This window comes from Microtus pennsylvanicus, chromosome 21, assembly GCF_037038515.1.
Source record: "Microtus pennsylvanicus isolate mMicPen1 chromosome 21, mMicPen1.hap1, whole genome shotgun sequence".
In the NCBI taxonomy this organism is placed as follows: domain Eukaryota; kingdom Metazoa; phylum Chordata; class Mammalia; order Rodentia; family Cricetidae; genus Microtus; species Microtus pennsylvanicus.
In genome coordinates, this window is record NC_134599.1 from 15,564,809 (window position 1) to 15,587,696 (window position 22,888).

General features: G+C 41.1%; 1 protein-coding gene across 3 annotated transcripts in view; it reads right to left on the reverse strand.

Moving 5' to 3' along the window:
• The window catches only part of Lancl2 (LanC like glutathione S-transferase 2), a 39,206-nt gene that overhangs the window by 14,204 nt on the left and 2,114 nt on the right, over positions 1 to 22,888 (reverse strand). For all 3 annotated transcript variants that reach the window (XM_075955093.1, XM_075955094.1, XM_075955095.1), the window contains 4 exons: positions 11,377 to 11,494; positions 4,742 to 4,949; positions 3,592 to 3,739; positions 2,515 to 2,661 (listed from right to left, as the gene is read on the reverse strand). In XM_075955093.1, the coding sequence (XP_075811208.1) occupies positions 2,515 to 2,661; positions 3,592 to 3,739; positions 4,742 to 4,949; positions 11,377 to 11,494 (621 nt within the window). The remainder of the gene's footprint in view (positions 1 to 2,514; positions 2,662 to 3,591; positions 3,740 to 4,741; positions 4,950 to 11,376; positions 11,495 to 22,888) is intronic.

Here is a 22,888-nt window from a genome sequence, read left to right on the forward strand (position 1 = left end):
TTGCCTTGTTTCTCATCAGCCCCAGAGCATTTTCTCATCACCGTTTTTGGCTATATTCCTACTCATTGTGTTCTTTCTAGACTAAACTATGCAACTACTTCTTGATGTTAAGAAATTGGTTGGTGAATTATATTCTACAAGCTTAATGTGTGAGTAGAGTAAGCGCCAGACTGCAGAAGTGGGGGAGACTTGTAGTTCAAGGCTGAAAGCAGACGGCCCTGTCCTCAGGAAGAGCTAATGCTATCCAAGTCCTCAACCAGTCTGCTGGAGAACACCCTGTGATTGCCCAAAGTCAGCCTTTGTCTGTGTTGGGAACTTCAGTTGATGAGCTGGGCTCATCTCGTCTCATCTCAAAACAACCTCACGGAAATGTCTAGGATGTCTAACCAAATGTCTAGGCACTGTGGCTTAGGCAGATGTAAACAACAAATCAACCATTCAGATGCCTGGCCAACATTTTTCAACAGCAGGGGGCTTGAAAATGCCTGTTGTTTATACATCTACCTGAGATAGGTGTCCTATTTTGAGTCTCAAGTACCCCTCCTCTCCAGCTGGTGGCACTGTTTTAGGAAGTCCTGGGACCTTTAGGAGGTGTGCCCTAGCTGAAGGCTCTGGTAGGCTTTGTTTCCAGCCTGAGCTCTGGCTGCTGATGCCCGTGTTCCCGACACCATGCTCTCCTCAACTGCAGTGAATCGTATTGTCTTGAACCAGGAGTCCCTTAAGCTGTCTGCAGGGATTTTACCACAGCTTCTAGTTAAATATAAGCAGGATCAGGACATCAGGGCTGAACTTCTTCCTCATAATTAACAGCTTATAAAGCTAAGAACTGGAACCTCAGGACTCTGGCAACTGGCCAAAGGAATGAGCTCTAAGAAGAGACATGGTATCCTGAACGGTCCTTGAGTTCACGAACCAATAACTACCTAGACCTAGACCCTAAACCTTGTATGTTTACTGTTTAACAGAAAGCCTCTCGATAAATAACAGAACTAAAGCTTTGCTCCCTTCTGTGATGGTTAACTACTTGAATAAGACGAAAGACCCCGGGAAAGTTGCTTGTCTCAGAGACTTTAGAAATAGTACAAAGTCTGCCTAAAATGAATACAGTCACAGCAACAACAACAGCAAAATTAAAAAATTAGAGTCTCCCAAAGGAGATTTTAGTCTCTTCCCTGGGGCAGAGGCTGCACTGGCTGCTGTTTGAAAGGAGTCTGAGGCCAGTAATGCAACATGGTACTCCCATGTGGAGTTCAGCTCCCTTTGATCTCTTCTTGGTCTGGCCTTCTCTGATCAAAACAGATGGTTTCTTTTTCTTTTTTTTGGTTTTTTTTTTTTTTTTTTTGGTTTTTTTGAGACAGGGTTTCTCTGTAGCTTTGGTGCCTGTCCTGGAACTAGCTCGTGTAGACCAGGCTGGCCTCGAACTCCCAGAGATCCGCCTGCCTCTGCCTCCCGAGTGATGGGATTAAAGGTGTGCGCCATCACCGCCCAGCTAACAGATGGTTTCTTTATCAAACCCCAACTCCTTTTGTTGCTTATAGAAAAGAAGGGTCTAACAGATCCAAAAGCCCCTTAGAGATGTCTGAAGAAGCCCCTTCCTCCACTACACTGGCTTCATCTCAACACAGACATGGACCAGTGCAGCTTCTGTTGTATTTAAGTTCCCTAGTTCTATGGTTCTACAGGAAAAACTAATTTTTTTTCTTTTTTTTTTTTTGCTGACAGCTTCCTTGGGCATTTCTGTGTGATCCTTTGTCCCGTTAGGTCGTTTGCCATTTTTTAACTTCTTTTCAGTTAATACCTTTTTCTTTTGGGATCCTACATGTTCCTAGTTTCATCAAAGAGTTAGAATTTCTGTGTTCATTGTTCCTTTTATTTAGAAAGGATTTAAAAGAGAACTTTGTCTTTATCCTACCACTGCAAAAGTGGACTTCCATTTTTCAAATGCATTTGGAAAAGTTTTCATATAGACTATACTGCCAGCCTTCTAAATGACAACGAGAGATGGGAGTGACCGCAGGACAGGCGGCATGGTGCTGAGGGTATGCTCGTAACACAGGTAGCCACTTCGGTAGCAGCCAGCTCCATCACACTCCTTAACTGTGTCTGTAGAAGCTGGCCCGTGTTTCTAAACAGCAGTTACTAAAGAGTGCTTCTGTGTTCCTCACCTTAAAAGCAAGTAAGTAAAGTTTTCATAATTTGTATTTCTCTTAAAAAAAAACAACATCAACCCAAGCATCTGAATCTGAAGCACATACCTGCCTTAAAGAGTCCCTACTTCATGAGGAGGATGAGGGCAGAAGGGAGCAGTGGGTGACAAGCGACTATTCTGGGACAAACTAGACACGGAATGCACTTTCAGGAATTCACTGCTGTAAAGCCAAGCCAATTATCTGTGAGTCAAACCAGAACCCTCAATTCAGTCTATTTGGTCTCTATGAAGAATTTAATACCCCGTTCATATTGGTCTAATGTATATGGTCACTATGTTTATTATCCCAGGGAACTCTTACATACCTGCATTAACATGTAGTAGATTCCAGCCATGCCATGGGCTGCTCCAACATACTGCTTTCTGTGCCACTGATACAGCAGGGGGCAGCGCTCAGTTTTCCTTTCTTCCCTTGACAACGTCTTTCCTGACTCAATAATAGCAGTGACTACCTGTGGAGACAGGAGACATTAGACACCAAGACAACTTACAAGTATCTTCATCTACTCTAATTAACATTAGTGTGTGGGAGAAGACAGAGAAGGTATTTAATTAAAAAAATTAAGCATCCATTATCTAACAATTACATTTATTTAATAAATTCAGTCAGAGAGAAATCAGAAAGTAATGCTTGAGGGGAAAACATTAAAAAGTCTACTTAGGGAACTGAAGTTCTTAGTATAAATAGTTGACTAAATTTTATAAAACCTTCCTATTAAAAAAACCACCCCAAACTGCTTACTTGCTTCATAGCTGTTACGTTTTCTCTGAAAGGCAGCAAGTAAATCTCTAAGGCGGTACACACACTAGTTTCACTGATGAAGTTGGTGGGGTGTTAAGGAACGGGGTCTTCTATGTTATGGTCTAATGCCTGGAATGACTATATGGCAAAGACCCACTTTGTAAAGTGCTGCGAGTTTTAGATGGGCGTCCATCCAGCCTTCTGGCCAGCCATCTAGGTTGTGGGAATGAGACATGAGCAGATGTGAGGTGGGCACCTTGTAAGTGGAACCCTGCCAAAGGAAGCTGTTTCTTTACCTTTCCAAGCAGGCTACGGGTGCCCAGACTACATTTGGCTATGTGGACGGGTATATGTAGAGGACAGCAGAACAGAATGAAAAGAATACAGATACCCAGCTGTGATCACCTCCCTCTAACCTCTTGAAGTTGAACTATGTAGTTCCAATGAAACACAACCTAACTAACACAGTTCACTGATTTTTAAAAGATGTTTGAGAAGAAAATTAGCTATTTCTAAAAGATATTTTATAAGATACTTTTTTAAAAAACTAATCCTACCTAGAAACAGAGGCCGGGTATTAATATAACTGTATGCTATCAGTTAGCTTTGAACTTTGGTAGGTCCAGCAGACCCACAATACCTCTTTAATAGCTGTCTCACCAACAGTGCCGGGGCCAATCTCTGTGTTCAGGTACAGTAAGGCATATAGGTAACCTGCCCGTCCATACAGCAGCTCATCAGGAAGCTCTGATTCTTGACAGACAACAGTTCTGTGCATCTGTAGAAGTCTAACCAACAAGACAAAGGGTTATCCCAGAAAATGCCTAAAAATCTCTCAATTATGACCGAAAAATAACAAGTTCATAAAACAATCAAAACCTCTCTACTAATTCCTGTTTCAAATAACAAAATTAGGGGCTGGAGAGATGGCTCAGAGGTTAAGAGCACTGACTGTTCTTCCAGAGGTCCTGAGTTCAATTCCCAGCAACTACGTGGTGGCTCATAACCATCTGTAATGAGATGCCCTCTTCTGGCCTGCAGGCATACATGCAGACAGAACACTAAATACATAATAAATAAATATATATTCAAATAACAAAATTAAGACCAAAAGTATCTGGATTGGAGTTGTAGGCCAGTGTTAAAAGTGTATGAGGTACTGGATTCAATCTCCAGCTCTGAGAAAAATTCTTTCAGCCCCAAATGTCCTCCTCTCTACCACTCTAAATCATACAGTACAAACAGAATTCACACTTTAAGAACCAGTATTAGAAGAAAGGGATGTAAAATCCGAGTAAGATAAAGCTGAGATGGAGTTACTGCTTAGGTAAGACTAAGTCACTGCATCTTTCAACATCAGACGTCCTCACGTGCCAGATACGCTACCAGATCCAAAAAAGGGACCTTGCTTTCTGCTTGTTCGGGAAGAATACAAGCTGACCATTGCAAAACCTTCACACGCCATGATCATTCCCTCATCACCATAACTAAGAGCTAAAAACTGACCTCCAACTATTCTCCAACTATTTCATGAATGCGAACTCACTTTCATACATTGAAGGCAATCAAAAATTGTTTAGAATGATTATTAAAGCCCCACTGAAATTAAGAGACACACTCATGTATGTATATAAAAGAACACAAGATCCCACCAGTAAGACTAACATATTTCGCTTTTCAGAGAGATCTGTTTGCAATTGTCGATTAGAAAATCAGCTAATTGTTGACCATCTTTGCTCAGTAATTCTGCAACAAAACATCTGGAGACATTTCCAATTTTTCAGACTCACTTTGTGATGCATTCCTGGGACTCACATTCACTTTTGAGTTTGTGGTAGATCACAGCTCCCACAGCAAGGGGCCCAGCATCTCCACACAGGAAAGTGACTCTGCGACCACTCAGATTTCGGAGTGTTCTCTTCACGTAATCCAGGGATCGCAGCAGGTAGGTCTGGTCGCCAGTGACCCGGTACAGCTGCAGGTAGAGAAGTGCTATGCCTGGAATGAGTCCCACCCCCAAAAGAAAAGCATTACTATCTTCCTTTCGCCTGCAGGGAGTAATTTTACAGTTCAACAAAACATTTTCTGCAAAGACTGTGTATTTTCAAATAGACAACATAAACAATAACAACAACAAAATATATAATTTATTTCATAAAACTGAGAACTGCTGAAAACAAAAGACACAAAAATTAGGGTGGAAAAGGCCATGAAACAGTGGAAATTTATCATTCTGTTAACTGGCCCAACACGGGGAGGCAGCACTTTACGCTGATTGCTTTTCGGGCTGGGGGGAGACTTAATTGGGGGAGGGGGAGGGAAATGGGAGGCGGTGGCGGGGAAGAGACAGAAATCTTTAATAAATAAATAAATTAATAAAAAAAAAAGAAAAGAAGACAGAAGGCACGCTACTGCTCCAGCCACTCCCGGTTCTGACTCACGCCCGGCTTAGCCTCAGCCCCCCTGAATCTCAGGCTGGTGAACTCCTTTTCTGCTTTCCCTCACATCACTTCCTTCTACACTGAGCAACACCCAGATTCTTCGCCCAAGTCTTAGCTCACAGAGGACAAGAGCCAGGAGTCCTGCTGAGAGCTTTGCAGAAGCCCTTAGGAGAATGACTTATCTGGAAAGGTACTCTGACCCCCGAGCTAAGGGACTGTGGGAGAAGGTGCTTAGATTTGATCAGTACATGCAGTGGGTCACAATAGACTCCATTACAATGTTCAGTTAATATGTATTAGTAAAAAAAAGAAGTCAGCTAAGTAAAAAAGGAATCAATATAAAGAAAGCACACTGCATGAGAAAGTACTGAAATAAATGTGACAGCGACTAGCTCAAATAAAACATTCATTTAAGCTAAAATTGATGTTCTTTAATATTCTAGATTTCATCTAATTTACCTAATAATCTGATTTTTATTCTTTTTATTTTAATTTTTAAATTTCTATAGCTATCTAGCTGCTTGTTTCTTTTGTAGCTAATTCAGGGTACTTCACATGTTCAAGTTGATCTGAAACATATTTTAAAATTACAATGAATATATGCCAATTTAAAAACTAGGGGATAACTCTATCAAAATAGAGACAAGGAGGGCAGCTGGGGCCTATATCCCCATTATTCCTAAGAAAGAATTAATTAAAGATGAAGAGACACAGTCTACCTTTGTCTCACAGCTTTCTATAAATTGTAAGATGTCCACAGAGAAGGTAAGAGGGAAAAAATGAGAGCACTCACCTTGCCCAAACAGTAAATGATTCCATTTCACTTTACCGTTTTCTGTGACCTAGTTCCTACGGAAAGCATGGCCTCTAAGGTGGTGGTGGCTTTATAACACCTCCCTTATAACACCGGTTCCTGCAGGTCAACCTCCCTTATAACACCGGTTCTTGCAGGCCGACCTCCCTTACAACACCGGTTCTTGCAGGTCAACCTCCTCTACTTGGTAACGCTGTTTAAGAAGTCTATCTGCACATTTTCTTGCCTTTTCCTCTCTGCCTATCCCAGCAATATTTTGCCAACTTTTCACTTATAAAAGTTCCTTCTCAGGGTATACCATTCTTTCTAGGAATGCCTCCTTACTTCGGAAGGGATTAAGAAACACAATCTATCTTTTCTTGCCTCCATGAAAATATCTCACTGCCAATGGCAGACACCACCTGGTGGGAAAGGATATCACAAGCGAGTATAACTAGGAAATAGGCAAGCATTGCTATCCTAACATGACAAAACAGGCTTCAAACATAGCCTGAAGGGATGAGAAAGTCTTCAAATTCTCAATAAATAGCCCCAGGTGATATAAAATTTCTAAACACACACAATCAAAACCGGGTGCATACAATATCATAAAATATTTTCTACTAGATGTAAAAGCACGGATTAATAATTATAAACCCAACATAGTGACAGCAGATGATTTTAATACCCCATTCTCACTAATACACAAGCCATCCAGAAGAAACATCAGACAAACACTGGAATTAAGCAGAATAACAAATCAAATGAATCTAACAGAAATCTGCAGGACATTTCACCCAAACACTGAAGAATATATATTCTCAGCATCAGGCCATGGAATGTTTTCCCAAAACGGCCCTGTATTTGAAGACAAGCAATTCCCGATAAATACCGTAAAACTGAAATGACATTCTGTACTCAAACAGACTACAAGGAGGTAAAGCTAGACACCAGCAGCAACAGAAACCACTGAGAGTATAGTCTCATACTGAATGATAAATGGATCACTGAAGAAATCTGCTGCCTAAATAAAAATAATTTGAGAGATAGCCCTCCCCTCCCAGACACATGCCCCTGCCAGCCTGCTGTGGAACAATCCTTCTGTACACTGTGAGAATGGGTTGCTCTCATTGTTAATAAAAAGCTGATTGGCTGACAGCTAGGGAGAATTTTCAGGTCAGAGAGAATGCTGGGAAGAAGGAGGGTGGAGCTGGAGGAATCTTGAGCCAGACTTGGAAGAAGCAACCTGGGACGTTCGTGGATGAGGTAAACAAGCCTCAGGGCAGCACACAGATAAATAGAAATGGGTTAATTTAAATTATAAGACCTGGCTGGAGATAAGACTAAACTATTGGCCAAGCATTTATAATTAATAATAAGTCTCTGTGTGGTTATCTGGGAGCGACTGCCGGGATATAGAAAAACTCCCCCTACAACATTCACCCACCTACCTAGCTCTGGCACCTCCTGGAGTCTGACCTGAAAATCCACGCAGCTACCAAAGACCCACTTCTTTACCTGCTTCCTAGTCACACATCCATGGCATGACCTGGCACTGGTCTTGTATGAATTCTAACCCAGAATTCCAAATAGGATCCCCAGACACATTCTGCTCAACCACCTACCTATCAGCCACCCTACTCACCATGGTACTAGGAACTGTGTGAATACGACCTGGAACTCCAGGTACAAAATCCCAGAAACAATTTGCAAACCCACCTACCAAGAATCCCTAGGACCACTAAGCATTCCGAGTCTTTGACCCCAATGAGTCACCAAATCTGGCTTGTACCACAGCCACCTCCACTTATGCCTAACCCCTATGGAGCATCTGCATAGTGAGCCTGCTACAAATTTCTGTGAATCACCAGAGAGAATCTGTAAGCTGACAAAAGTTCTGTGTGGTGGGTTTAATGAGAATGGCTTCCATAGGCTAATGTGTTTGAATGCTTGGACCCCAGTTAGTAGAATTGTTTGGGAAGGATTAGAACATGTAGTCTTGTTGAGGTGGTGTGTCACTTGGGGTGTACCTGGAGGTTTCAAAAGTCCATACCAGGCCCAATCTCACTGTCTCTCTCCTACCTGCCTATGGATCAAGATGGAAGTTTTCAACTTCTGCTCTAGTGCCATACCTTGCTGCCTGCCACCATGCTCCCTGTGAGGATGACCATGAACTAAATAACCCTATGAAACTATAAGCAAGCCTCCAATAAGCTGCCTTGGTCATGGTGCATCTCGACAAGAGAACAGCTAGGACAGAGGTTGGTACTAGGGACTGGAATATTGCTGTGACAATAGTGATCCTGCTACTGTTTAGAGCAGCGGTTCTCAACCTATGGGTTGATACCTGTTTGGGGTATCAAAGAAACCTTGCAAAAGGTTCAAATATCAGATATTTACATTATGGTTCATAATGGCAAAATGACAGTGATGATGTAGGAACAATAATAAATGTATGGTTGGGGTCACCACAGCATGGGGAATTGTATTAAAGAGCTGCAGCATCCAAAAGCCTGAGAACCAATGGCTGAGAGGAATGTGGAAGACACTGGGACTTTGGATTAGGAAAGCAGTTGAATGCTGTCAGTAGGCCTTAATGCGCGATCCCAGCAGGAGCTGAGAAGGTAATAGTGCTGAGAGCAATGCGGGCTTCGGACGCTCAGCTGAAGAGGTCAGAGGGGAATAATTGCAACTTGGATAGAGACCGCGCTTGGCATATTTGCCAGAGTTCAAATTGAAGAGTTGTGGTGTAGTATCACTGGCAGAGGGTGGATACGAAGAAAGAGGGAAATGAATGGAATTGAGATGCATCATGTGAAAGACACAAAGAATAAATAAAAAGTTAAAAAAGAAAGAACACTTCAAACTGCTGAGAGAGACATGTTCATAGATTTGTAGGATTAGTATCATGAAAATGACCATTTCCAAAAAGCTATTTACAGATTCAATACAGTTCCTAGTTCATTCACCACAGAAATAGAAAAAAAACGATCCTAAAATTCAACTGAAACCACAGAAGACCACAGATAGCCAAAACAATCCTAGAGAAAAAGAATAATGCTGGAGGGATTACAGAACGTGATGATACTGGTCCACAAGCAGACGTGTAGACCACTGAGACAAAATAAAAATAAAAATCGAGAAGATCCGGGTTAACATCAGCACAGACCTGTTTGTACAAACAAAAATATATAGGGTACTTTGAAAATATTTCCATCTAGTGAAAAAATATAATTCTTCCTAGGGCCTATGACTTCCCATTCATGGTCTTTTGACCAAGTTTTCAGTGGTGTATTGGTTATGTTTTCTTCTAGAAGTTTCAATGTTTCAGGTCTCACATTAAGGCCTTTGATCCATTCAAAGTTGGTTTTCGTGCACAATGATAGATATGGGCCTAATTTCGTTTGCACCACAGTGGTTACTGCAGAAACTCCTAGCTGATCAAAGTGCCAAGAATAAGTAATTGCCAGTGTTCCATTTGAGACAGGCTATCTATAGCAAACTCCTCCCTTCCACGTCTGAGGAAACATCACAGAGGATGAGGCTGGAAGAATGTAAGGCTAAAGAGAGGATGGGAGAAGGGTTGTGAAATGCTGGACGTGGGCTGTTTCATACCGCAACTCCCAACAGCCGTGGTTGCCTGCACAAGACCTGTGTATGGTTAAAGTAGCCAAAACTCCAGCATAGATGGGAAGGGTCACCCTGGGTCACCTGGCAGATGTGGTGGCTTCGGGTAAGACTGTCCTTGCCCTAGAGGATGACCCCAAACCCATGCACACATACTCTACATTAATTTGACTCAGGGAGTTATCATTATTATTAATAATATAAAAGAATATACAAAGTTGAGAGGAAGATGGGTTTTGGGTCCTGGAAGGTTGGAGAAAGGTAGGAGGGGTAGATATGATCAAAACACATTGTATAAATGTATTAAATTATCAAAGACTAAGTAAAAATATTTTTTAAAGCTAAGAAGAAAAGTCTCTAAATTTGTATGCGAATTATGAGCATGTAAATCAGACTTCACTATAATTCCAGAGAACAAGGTGTATCTTCTTTTACAAAGCTGATAGAGCTACAAAAATGTTCTGACTACCTGGTAGTGTTGGGTAGCCAGTTAGATACTGAAGGCCTGGGGCACATTGGAGCTGACTACTTCCTAATCTAGAACTTGTACAATCAAGGTCTAAAACAAATTATCTGTCAAAAGAATGAGACTTGAGTCATGCCACGAACAGACGCTATCTAAACCTTGTTCCAGGAGCCCCACACCTAGGAGGATTACTAGCGGACCCCCTCCACGGCCCCTTCTCCAATAGCCTGTCCAAACAGAATGCCAATCCCCTGAACAGGAGACAGCCTCAGAAAGAGCCATCTGTTCTAGAAATAGTACAAATCTGACCTAAAACAGGTCTCACACTGTCCGCTTTGCTCACTGTTCCCTCAGACTCTTTACTAGTGTTACAGTACAAAGTGATCCCTGTACCACCACCCACTTTCACCCCCTTCACAACGTGTTCAACCTTAATCTGTCATAAACATTTGCTATTCCTTAAACTACACTCTGTGTATCTCATCTGAGCTCCCTCATCATAGATCATGAGAACCAGGAAGAAAAAAACCCTGTGCTAGAACAGCAAAAACGTAAAATTAGTTAAGGCAGTTAATTTTGAGTCCATATTTTTTTCGGTCCTGAATTATACGACTTTTGTTTAAATGATATAATAAACAAACAAACAAATAAATAAATCATTAAAATTATATATACATATATATATATGTGTGTGTGTGTATATATATATATATATATAATTTAAATTATTTGGATCAAATTAAACATAACAAACCAGGTAGTCATTTATGAAAGAGACCAGAGACGCTATTTCATCAAAACTTGCCAGAACGGAAAATGTAACAACAAGCTAAAACCAACAAAGTAAATCATAGGTAGGCCTTTTATTGCCACACATTTGCATAGCTATATATAAGGTATGTTGTAAAAATATACTACATGTTAAAGATCAAAACTTCAGACACTATTTCTTCAGAAAGAAGACTACAAAACAGCTCATAATAAAACTATCTAAGCTTCAAGGGTATAAACATCACCATTTTAAAAATAGGACAAAATTTCAAAGTTGTGGTGTATATACCACAGTTCCAGAATGGAAAACAGAGGTTACTACTTCACCTGTCCAACCAGTATATGCAGAGCAATCATGAGGGTCCGCTGTCTTCAGTCCCTCCTCCATTTGCTGTAGAAGATCTTTGATTTTGGTCTGGATACGCTTTATGAAGTTAGAAACAATCTAAAAATCAAAGAAAGAAAGAAACTTAATTGCATAAGAAGAGAAATTCATGAAAGCAGTGGAAAGTTGTACTGGACACAATAGCAAAAATGACCTTATTTGGTTCCCAGGTGGCCAGAGCCTATTTTGGCTTTTCAGAGTTAATGCTTTAATAAAACAATGCCTTATATGGACTATAATCATATTATTATGATAAATAATATCATAAAGAATAATTCATAGAAATCAAAGACAGAGACTAAAAAAAGCAAAAACAGAAGATTATTTGACTACACAAACATTTTTGGTCATATGAAAAACATTGAAAAAATCTGGGTGATAGTTATTCACACTGCCAACTTGACTGATTTAGAATCACCTAAGAGAGACAACAATGAGTGTGCCTCTGAGGGCAATTCTAAACAGGTTTAACTGAGAGCAAACCTACCCTATGTGTGGGTGGCACCAACCCAAGAACTAGGTTCCGAGACTAAGTTCAAAAGGGAATCAGCTTAATGCCAGCATTCTTCTCCCTCTGTCTATGACCGCGTACTCAATGTGACAAGCCATCTCAAACTCTCACTCTCCCAGTGACATGCCTTCCTGCCATGATTCTTAAAGAAATATAGCAGCCAAAGCACTACAGACACGGTAGCACTTGCCTGTAATCCTGGTGTTTGGGAGGTGGAGACAAAAAGACAAAGAATTCAATGCCAGGTTTAATTGCTTAATTTCAAGGCTACTCTGGGCTCTGCCATGCCCCACCTCACAATGAAAACAAAAAAACAAACAAAAGCTTCCTGCTGTCCCACCCACTCGCAGACTATCCCCTTTTGGTCAGGGACTGCACACCACACACCTTCAAGGTTCTTTCAACCCATATGCCATTGGACAACCTCAGCAAGGTCTAAGATGTATGCTATGAGCTCACGCGTGCACTGGGGAATCCCATTGAGACCAGAGATAGTGAACCCACTCACCTATTAATTCCCACTGCCCCCACATACCATCAGATCAAGCCCATGAGACCAGAAATGCTTTCCTGCAGCCTGAGTCTCCCCAGTCCATACACCGTTGAACAGCCCCACGAGAAAAAAACCTGTCCCCTGGCTCACACTGACCGGTGCCCCTTGAACAAAGGTTTCTTTGACGTTTGAGACTATACTACAGCCACCTATCTACAAGTAAACACCCAACAATTTCTCTACAACATAATTTCACATAGTACCTAACCATGCCAAAAGAAGCTAAGTCCACAAAGAACACAAAGCACAAACACACCCTGACTACAGAAGTGCCAGGAACTCATTCAGAAAGGTACAGAAGTGTCTGGAACTCATTCAGAATGGTAAGCTGCAGTTCCAAATAGAAACACCTCCCAGAAAAAGGTTGAACCCCAGAGACAGAGCAGAGCCAACATCAAATCAGGAGAAAAGACCAGAAATGGAGCAACACATGGACAGTGGTCCGGAACAGTCCTTGGAAAAAGAGAATGTAAGTATGAGACCATCCATCACAGAGGAACTCCTGGCATTGAGTAAAAACTTGTAGGAAGTAGAAAAAGAACGTGCTGGATGTCATGTATTCAGGGGTCCTACTGCTGGAGTCAGTAAGTTACCCTAGGGGAAGGTCTAGTAATACAGTGTGGTACCTTGAACACAGTCTGAACATGGAAAATGACAACTCAACTATGCTGCAGCCTCGTCTTCATCACAAACATACCCACCTAAAAAAGGAAATGAGACCTAACAAATAACAACCCACTAACAAATTCCTGAGAACAAAAAAGTGCAAACTGAACGCAAAAAGACAGCCACAAAGAAGACACCAGAGGACGGATAGATCCCCTGGGCTCAGGGATGGGTAGAATTAATCTAGGAATTCAATCCAGTCTCCATAAAAATTCCAACGTATTTTTTCATAGAAACTTAAAAATAATTTTCAATTTCATATGAAAACATAAAAATGCAGGTCAGCTAAAACAATCCTGAATAATAAAGGAACTGCTGGAAGTATTGCCATCCCTGACCTCGAATGTTACTGTGGAGATATAGTAATAAAAACAGCATGGTATTGGCATAAAAACAGACATGAGGTTTGATAAAGAAGGAAGAAGTACACACTGGGGAAAAAGAAGACAGTATCTTCAACAAATGTTGCTTGTCAAACAGGATACCCACATGCAGAAATAAGCAAATGAATTTCCACTGATCACCCTGCACAAAACTCAACTTCAGATGGAACAGAGATCTCAACATAAGGCCAGATACACCGAACCTGGTAGAAGAGAAAGTGGGGGAAAGTCTTGAACTCATTGGCACAGGAAAGGGCTTTCTGAACAGGACACCAACATCATCGGCACTAATAATAACAACTAATAAATGGTACTTCAGAAAGTTGAAAAGCTTCTACACAGCATTTGGACAATGCAGCAGCTTACAGAATGGGAAAATAACTTTAGCAATTATTCATTTAATAGGTTAGTATCTAAACTATATAGAGAAAAACTGAATACCAAGAAAACAACTTAACTTTAAAATGAGATACTCAACTAACCAGACTTAGAAACACTTAAATGTTCAACATCCCTAACCACTAGGGAAATGCAAATCAAAATTACATGTTACACCAGTCAGAATGGCCAAAATCAATATGCAAATGATAGCACATGCCAATGAAAATGCAAGGAAAACATAGCACTTTCAAAACAATCCTGAGCAAGAAGAACGATACTGGAGGGATTATCATTCCAGATACAGAATTACGGAACTATAGTAGTAAAAATACCATGATATTGCAGAAAAACCAACATGTTGACCAATAGAACAAAATAGTACTTGGGTACACATAATTACAGTCATCTGATAGTTGATAAACATGCTAAAAGCATACACTGGAGAAAAGATAGCATCTGCCAAAACTGGGTCTGGGAAGACTGTATGTCCACAAGTAGAAAAATGAAATTAGGCCCTATCTATCACCATGCACAAACCAAACTTCAAATGGATCAAAGACTTCACTGTGAAACCTGAAAGGCTTAACCTCTAGGCAAGAAACAAACACACAAGCATACACACAAACAAACACTGTAGGCAGCACCTTACAAGACAGAGGTGTAGGAGAGGATTTGTGAATAGGACTCCACCTGCCGAGGAATCAAGGCTGACAACTGACAAGAGGAACCTCATATAACTTCTGGGCTCTTTAGGAAACAAGCAAGCAAGCAAAAATTAAGCTTACAAAGTGTGTGAGACCCTTTGCCAGCTATACATCTGACAAACGATTAATATCAGGAATGCACAAAGAACTCTAAATACAAAGAGAAAAATAAACAATTGAAAAATGGGCCATGGATCTGAACAAAGTTCTCAGAAGAATAAGTAAAACTGCTAAGAAATATCTTTAACATGTTCACTGTTCTTAGCAGTTATGGAAATGTACATCAAAACAACTTAGAGATTTCATCTTACCCTAGGCAGTATGGTTAACACCATCAAAACCACCTACAACAAATGCTGGATAGGGAGCAGGGAAACAGGAACCCTCAGCCACTGCTGGTGGGAGTGCAAACTGATGCAGCCAGTCCGGAAATAAGTGTGGAAAAATCTCAGAAAGCTAAAAATAAATCTCCCATATGACCCAGTTATGCCACTTCTTGGCATATGCCCCGAGGACTCAGCACCCTATTCTACAGATACTGTGCTTAGCCATGTTCATTGCCACTATACTTAAAATAGCTAAGGAATGAAAAGAAACCAAATGGCCTTAAATTAATGAATGGACAATAAAAATGGTCTATATACACAATGGAATACTATTCAGCTATAAATAAAAATGCATTGTGACATTTGCAGATAGGTGGCTAGAACTAGAAAATATTAAAGTTAGTCAGCTAACTCAGACCCACATGGATAAATATTGCATTTCTTTCTCATCTTTGGATCCCAGCTCCAAATATTTAGATGTATTGTCTAAGTTAGGGTTTCTATGACTGTAATATAACAGTGTGATACAGTCAGAAACACTACCACATCAGAGTCCACCACAGGAGAAAATCAGAGCAGGAGCCCAAACAGGGCAGGAAATTATAGGTAGGAATTGACACAGAGACTATGGAGGAGTGATGCTTAGTGGCTTGTTCCTCATGGCTTGATCATTCTAATAACTCCATGACCAGCTAGCTACTCGGGGATGGCACCATGCACTTGAGCTGAGTAATCCCATATAAAAATTCACTATAATCTTATGTATAGGTTAAGAAAAGCTGGCTAGAAACAAACCAAGCTAAGGCCAGACACTCCTAAGAAAGAATATGTGTGATTCATTTGGGAGCTTGGTGGCAGACCCCAAGAGTAAAGAGAAAAGAGTAAAAAGTAAAAAGAATAAAACAACCAACTACATGTGTCCACTTCTCCTTTCATTTCTAGGGCTCTATATGGTGCAGACCCATATGGGGGCTGTGCAGGCTGCCTCAGTTTCCTTGAGTTTATATGTGTGCTACCCATGTTGTATCTAAAAGGCCTTGATTTCTTGGTGTCCTCCAACCCCTCTTTGCCTCTTACACTCTTTCTATTTCCTCGTCCATGAAGTTCCCATGAGTCCCAAAGAGTGGAATTTGATGGGGGAGAGCCCTAAAACATCTCTCACTCTCTGCATGTTGTCTGTCTGTGGGTTTCTGTATTTGGTTCCATCTGCTGCAGGAGGAGGATTCTCTAATGGCTATGCAATGAACAGATCTATGAGTATGGCAGAATATCATTATTTGTTTTCTTGATGTCCATTTTTTTAATCTCTTTATACAGTTTTAGATACTTAACCCTCTATTTGACGTGTATTTAGAAAATCTTTTCCCATTCTGTAGCTTGCCGCTTTGTCTAAAAAATGATGCCCTTTATTATAAAGTAGCTTTTCAATCTCATGAGATGTTGTCTATTAATTGCTATTCTTAGTGTCTGTTCTATTGATGTCCTTCTGTTCAGAAAGTCCTTTCCTGTGCCAGTGAGTTCAAGACTGTTCACTACTTCTCTTCTATCAGATTCAGTATAATTGGCTTTATGTTGAGACCTTTGATCCATCTGGACTTGAGTTCTGCACAGGGTGAGAAGTGTGGATCTATTTGTATTCTTCTACATGCAGCCATTCAGTTTGACCAGCACCATTTGCTGAATAGTCTGTCTTTTTTCTGGTGTGTATTCTGGCTCCTTCATTAGACCTCAGGTGTCCACGGGTATGTGGACTCTAATTCCAGTGATCTACATTGTCTGTTTTTATGGCAATACTGTGCTGTTTTTTCTCCACAGTACAATTTGAGATCAGGGATGGCAACACCTCCAGCAGTTTTTTTATTATTCGGGATTATTCTAGCTGTCCTATTTGTTTGCTGTTGTTGGTTTTGAGGGTTTTTTGTTTTGTTTCTATATTCACATATGAAGTTGAAAATTATCCTTTCAAGTTCTGTGAAGAATTGTGTTGGAATTTTGTTAGGGACTGCACTGAGTCCATAGTAGTATGATTATTTTTACTATATTAATCCTATCATTCTATATGCATGAGAGATCTTTCCATCTTCTGATATTTTCTTCAATTTCTGTATTCAACGTCTTAAGGTTTATAAATACCAGTTTTTCACTTGTTTTGTTAGAGTTACCCCAAGAAATATATTTTTGAAGTGTTTGTAAAGGTGGCTTCCCTGATTTCTTTATTAGTTCATTTGTCCTTGGTATATAGGAAGGCTACTGATTTTCTGTGTATTAATTTTCTATCCTGCTACTTTGCTGAATTTGTTTATCAGCTGCAGAAGTTCCCTGGTGGAAGATTTAGGATCACTATGTACACTATCGTATCATCTGCAAAATGGATACTTTGACTTTATCCCTGACTATCTGTACCCCCTTTATCTCCTTTGGTTGTTTTATTGCTCTAGCCAAGACATCAAGTACTATACTGAATAGATATGGAGAGAGTGGACAGCCTAGTCTTGTTCCTAGTTTTAATGGAAATGCTTAGAGTTTCTCTCCATTTATTTTGATGTTGGCTATGGATATGTGCTTTCTGCAAACTGCCTTTATTATGTTAGGGTATATCCCTCGTATCCCTATTCTCTCCAGACTTTACTAAAAATATTTTTAGAACTTTTTTTTTATCTTTTTCTTACTTGGTGGTTCCTTTTCTTCATTATTTTTCTTTAGAGCAGTTATAAAACATTTTTCTTAATAATTATATTTAATTCTAGGTGCAGTTAGTTTGCCCCCTCCAGCACCAAATACACATTTCTTTTCCTTTTTTTCCCCTTCTGGGAGCTTCAATTCACACCATGGTGTCAAGTGCAAAGCGGTGGATCTGCATTCAGAGGGCACAGGTTCCCCAACTCAGTGTCTCAGGGCAAAGGACTGTATGAGGGGCACATGGTTAGAAATGAGACAGATGGGGGAGGGAGGGCTGAAGATGGCGCCTCCAGCTTTTAAGAGATGCCTATGCACTTCTACCTGAGGGCTTTCCGCAGGTGCATGGCCCTGGAACCCGGAAACGTCAGCCATATTGTGGCTGAATCATTACAGTTGCAACCCTACTCAACAACACCATGATGGTGTCAAAAGGACAGAGATGGGATGGGCTTATAGCCTCGGGTGGTTCTTAAGCATACAAATCTCCCCAGTCATGTTCTTGAAAAATATTCAAGATAATATTTTTTCCTATGTGCCTCACAAGAATAATAAGGGGAGACCATAGTTTCTTAGGTTTGGGGTGAGAGCTGCATTCCTAACAGGTATCTCGTTAGTGCTGATGCCCTTGACACACAACCCTCACTCTGACAAGGATTATAGATGAGACCCCTTCCATCCATATCCCCGCACCCACACACTACTCTTCTTCACTTTGTACTTCAATTTCTCTGGTTTTAAGATATGGAATCTCATTTAAGTTTCTCATGCTTGGATTCTAACTCCTGAGCTCAAGCCATCTTTCTGCTTCAGCCACTTGGGTAGCTAGAGGCTCACATACCCATCTGTGCATCTGGAATAAATTATATTCTCTTGGCAACTGAGAAGTACCAATTTCCTTATATTTTGTTTTGGTTTGGTTTGGGTTTTTTCGACACAGGGTTTCTCAGAAGCTTTGGAGTCTATCCTGGAACTAGCTCTTGTAGACCAGGTTGGCCTCAAACTCACAGAGATTCGCCTGCCTCTGACTCCCAAGTGTTGGGATTAAAGGCGTGCGCCACCACTGCCCAGCTTCCTTATATTTTTATAATATAGATAATTAAGATGTCAAATACATTTTAAAATGGAAGAGAATCCATTAAATTTTTTAAGCTATGGAAAATTAAGTAGCCATAAAATAAACCATTTCCAATAGTTCAAGACGATCAAATTACGAATACAAAGTACAAGTTTCTCTAATTTCATTCATTTCTTCAGATTAATCAAGTCTTTCAAAACCGGCCCTCTTTACTCTTCAGTCTCGGATTCTGTGAGAACACGCTTTAGCGTTTTGTGTCTTCTTGACCACTCGCTGTCAGGAGAGGCTAGCTGCTCTGTCATGAAGGCAGCTCTTGGCAAGACCTGCGTGGTGAGAAACTGAGCCCTTGGGGATGGTGAGGGGGTAAGTTGGTATAGGCACTTGCTGCCAAGCCCAGCAACCTGAATTTAATTCCCAAAAACTACATAGTGGAAGGAGAGAACCACGGCGTGTATGTGTGTGCATGTACACACACACACACACACACACACACACACACAGAGAGACAGACAGACAGACAGAGAAATATAAAAGGGAAAAAAGGTAGTCAACTGAAGCCATCAGCGAGTAGCTAGTACGTACGGCCTTCCAACAACTGTGTGAAGGAGGGAGATTATCTTTTCTTTACTGAACTCTAGAATGGCTGCATTTTTGTGACAAGCCCTGAGTCAGAACCACACAGCTAATTGCAGTATTGTGAGGATCTGGATTCCTCTCCTTCAGACACTGTGTGAGATAAGTGTTTTATAAGTTGCTAAATTCAGGGTAATTTATAGTCCAGCATCAGATAACTGCTACCCAGAGCCTTGTCCTTGTGTGCTCTCTCGGTCCTAGCAGTACAGGCTGTTCCTCATGTCTGCTATTCCTATATTCTCCAGAGTTCTCTTTGTTCCTTATGAGACATTTCTCATTACACCAATCTCATTATAGTTAATAGCAATCCTTTACATTAATTTCCTCTATCAAATTTGGTGCAGGTTTCCTCCCCCAATACCACAAAATACCACATAAAACTGATGCTGCTCAATAAAAAAAAAAAGAAAAAAAATAAAACCAAAAAAAAAAAAAACTGATGCTGCTGGTTAAAAAACCATCTACCCTTCACAGCTACTGGATTACTTGCCATAACCAGTTCCTGGAGCTCAGTAGCTCTGAACCAGATGGACACAGCAATTTCAGGTAAAGAGCTGTCAAGTACTAAAAGTGTTACAGAGAGAAACTCCTACGCTAGGCTCTGCTTTCACAGTATCTGACCCTTCCCCTTCTAACGTCTCCTTTTCATTTTCAAGGGCAACACAACTTCTGTTTCACTTTTTCGCTAGCTCATAATCAATCACAGCGCTGGTACGACACCATCTTCATCACTGTTCAGTTGCTGTGAAAAGACATCATGACTAAGGCTGGTTACAAGAGCATTGGGGTTGGTCACAGTTTCAAAGGTTAGTATGGTTTTCATTACAGCAGAGATCTTGGCAGGCAGGCATGGTGCTGGAGCAGTAGCTGCGACCTCACACCCCATCCACAGGCAGAAGACAGAAAAACAAGGAAACTGGCTCTGGCCTGGGCTTTTGGAATCTCAGAGCTATATACAGCCAACATCAAACTAATGAGAAAAGCTCAAAGCATTCCCACAAAAACCATGAACAAGACAAAGATCCCTGTGCCCTACAGTCCTCTTCAACAGAGTGCTTAAGTTCTTAGCTAGGAGTAATGTGACAGAGAAGGAAATAAAGGGACACTAATAAGAAAAGCCAAAGGTGCCTCTGTTACCAGATGATGAACCCCTATACAAAAGAGACCGATAGAGACTTCACCAAAAAACTCTTGAGAGCTGATAAGCACTTCCGGCAAAATGGCAGTATACAAATCTAACACACAAATCAGTAGCCTCCCTATTTACCAATGACAAACATACTGAAAAGGAAACCAAGTAATTAAACCCAGTCACAACACACACACACACACACACACATACACACACACACACATGCATAAACACACAGGCATGCATGTACAAAATACCCAGGAATAAATCTAGACCTCTACAGTGAAAACTTTAATAAGGCCCCAAAGAAAGAAACTAAAGAAGATACTAGAAAATGGGACTACCCGCCCATGCATATGGATTGGGAAAATAAACATTGTGAAAATGCCCATCCTACCAAAAGCAATCTACAGATTCAATGCAATCTTCATCACAGTGTCAAGCAATACTTTACAGTAACAGAAAACGTAATGCTAAAGCACATATGGAAACAAACAAGACAGGACAGTCATCCCAATCCTAGTGGAGGCAACGCCACACCTGATTTCAGTTTTAGCTCAGAGCCATATTAATAGAGATGTCATGGGGTTCAGACAAAACATGTAGATCAGGGGAGTATAACAGAGAACTCAGGGATAAAACCATGTTACTTCCTCTACCTGGGCTTCTTATTGTTGTTTGGGTTTTTAGTTTTAGGTTTTTGGGGGTTTTTTTGACAAAAAAAAAAATGCCAAAATCTCACTGGAACAAATGGTGTCACGTGGGAAGCTGATTAAGTCCACAGGGAGTGGGTATTATTGACATGACCAAGGCCATATCAAGGACTCCAGTGACTCAGACTATGCAAACTGCATACCCTTCCCCATGTCAGAATCAGGGAACTGGCAAAGGCTTTCCCTGTTCCAAGAATGGATGTTGACAGGATTTGCAAAGATCAACATCTTCCTCCCTGAATGACTGCAACCTCAGATTGTTCCCTTGCAGGGAATCCCAACAAAGACTAGCCAACCACCTCCTCATTCAGCAGCATATGCTAAACCCACCTCCTCACTCAGCTCTATATAACAAACCCACTAAAGAAAGAAAGAAAAAGACATGACTGCTCCTAGGTATGGTGGAGGGAAAATTTTATTACAGATACATGGGAGAGCATAGTCAGAGACAGGGACATCTGGGAGAGTCCCAGAGTGGACATGACCCTAAGCTGGACCATATGGGAAGAAGGGGAGGGGAATGGAGAGGGGAGAGGGGGGAACCAGGTGCTGCAGCCAGGAGGTCCAAAAGAGAGTAGCTGAAAAGGGCCAGGTAACCAAAATGGTTGGATTATATAGGAAGGGCAGCCCAGTCCCTGGGCTTGAGAAGTTTGCGGTAGAGGGTGGACTATGCCAGCCAGGATGGCCCTGTAACAGGCAAGGACTGAGCGCTACAGGGAGAATCTGGCTGCCAGTGTCCACTTTGATATGTTAAATAGGCACCCCAGCCTTTGTCCCAGGTTTGAGACCTAACATCACCTCCACACTAAGTTCTACATAACCCATGAACCAAATCTGGACTGATGAGACCAGTTCTCCAGACAGCGCCTTTTCTGTAATAGGTCTGTTGTTTCTCCATCCCCCCCATTGCCCCACAAGGTAGTCCTAAAGCTGTGCAGGTCGTGGCAGTGCTGGGAATCTTGGGTATCAAGTTTCAAAAGAAAGAAACTAGATCTTCACCTGTCTCCTGCACAAAACCACCTCAACATAAGACTTGACATTCTAAAACTATCAGAGGAAAAAGTAGGGAGTATATTTCAGTGTGCAGGCACGGGTAAGGACTTTTCAAACAAGCCTCCAGCAGCATAGGCATTATGGCCACAGTCAACGAATGGGGTGGATCTCAATGACAGCCCATGGAACAGGAGAAAACCTTTTCCAGCTATACATTCAAGAAGATTATTAGTGTCTAGTGTTTGGAACATACAAAGACCTAAAAAGCAAAACAAACTAAAAAAAAAAATCACCCTAAACACCAAGAAAACACACAACAATTTTTTTTAAAACAGCTACGTAGGATTGGAAGAGCATTTGCTGCTCTTGCAGAGGATCCAGGTTTGGACCTAGCACCCACACAGTTGCTCAAAAGGGTCCAAAACTGCATTTGCAGAGGAACCGGTGCCCTCATCTGACCTCCTCAGTACTAGGCATGCGCATGCAGGAAGAACACTTCCACAAACTGACTTTTTTAAAAGGTAGAGGTGCCTGTGCACTTCTAAAAGGAAGTTCTCAAAACAAGTACTACAAATGGCAAACATTTTTTTAAAAAGGGTTCAACAGCCTCCGCAATGAATGACACACAGCGTGACATGCAGATTAAAATTACCTTAAAATTCCATTTTACCCCAGTCAGAACGCCTATCACCAACACAAATAACA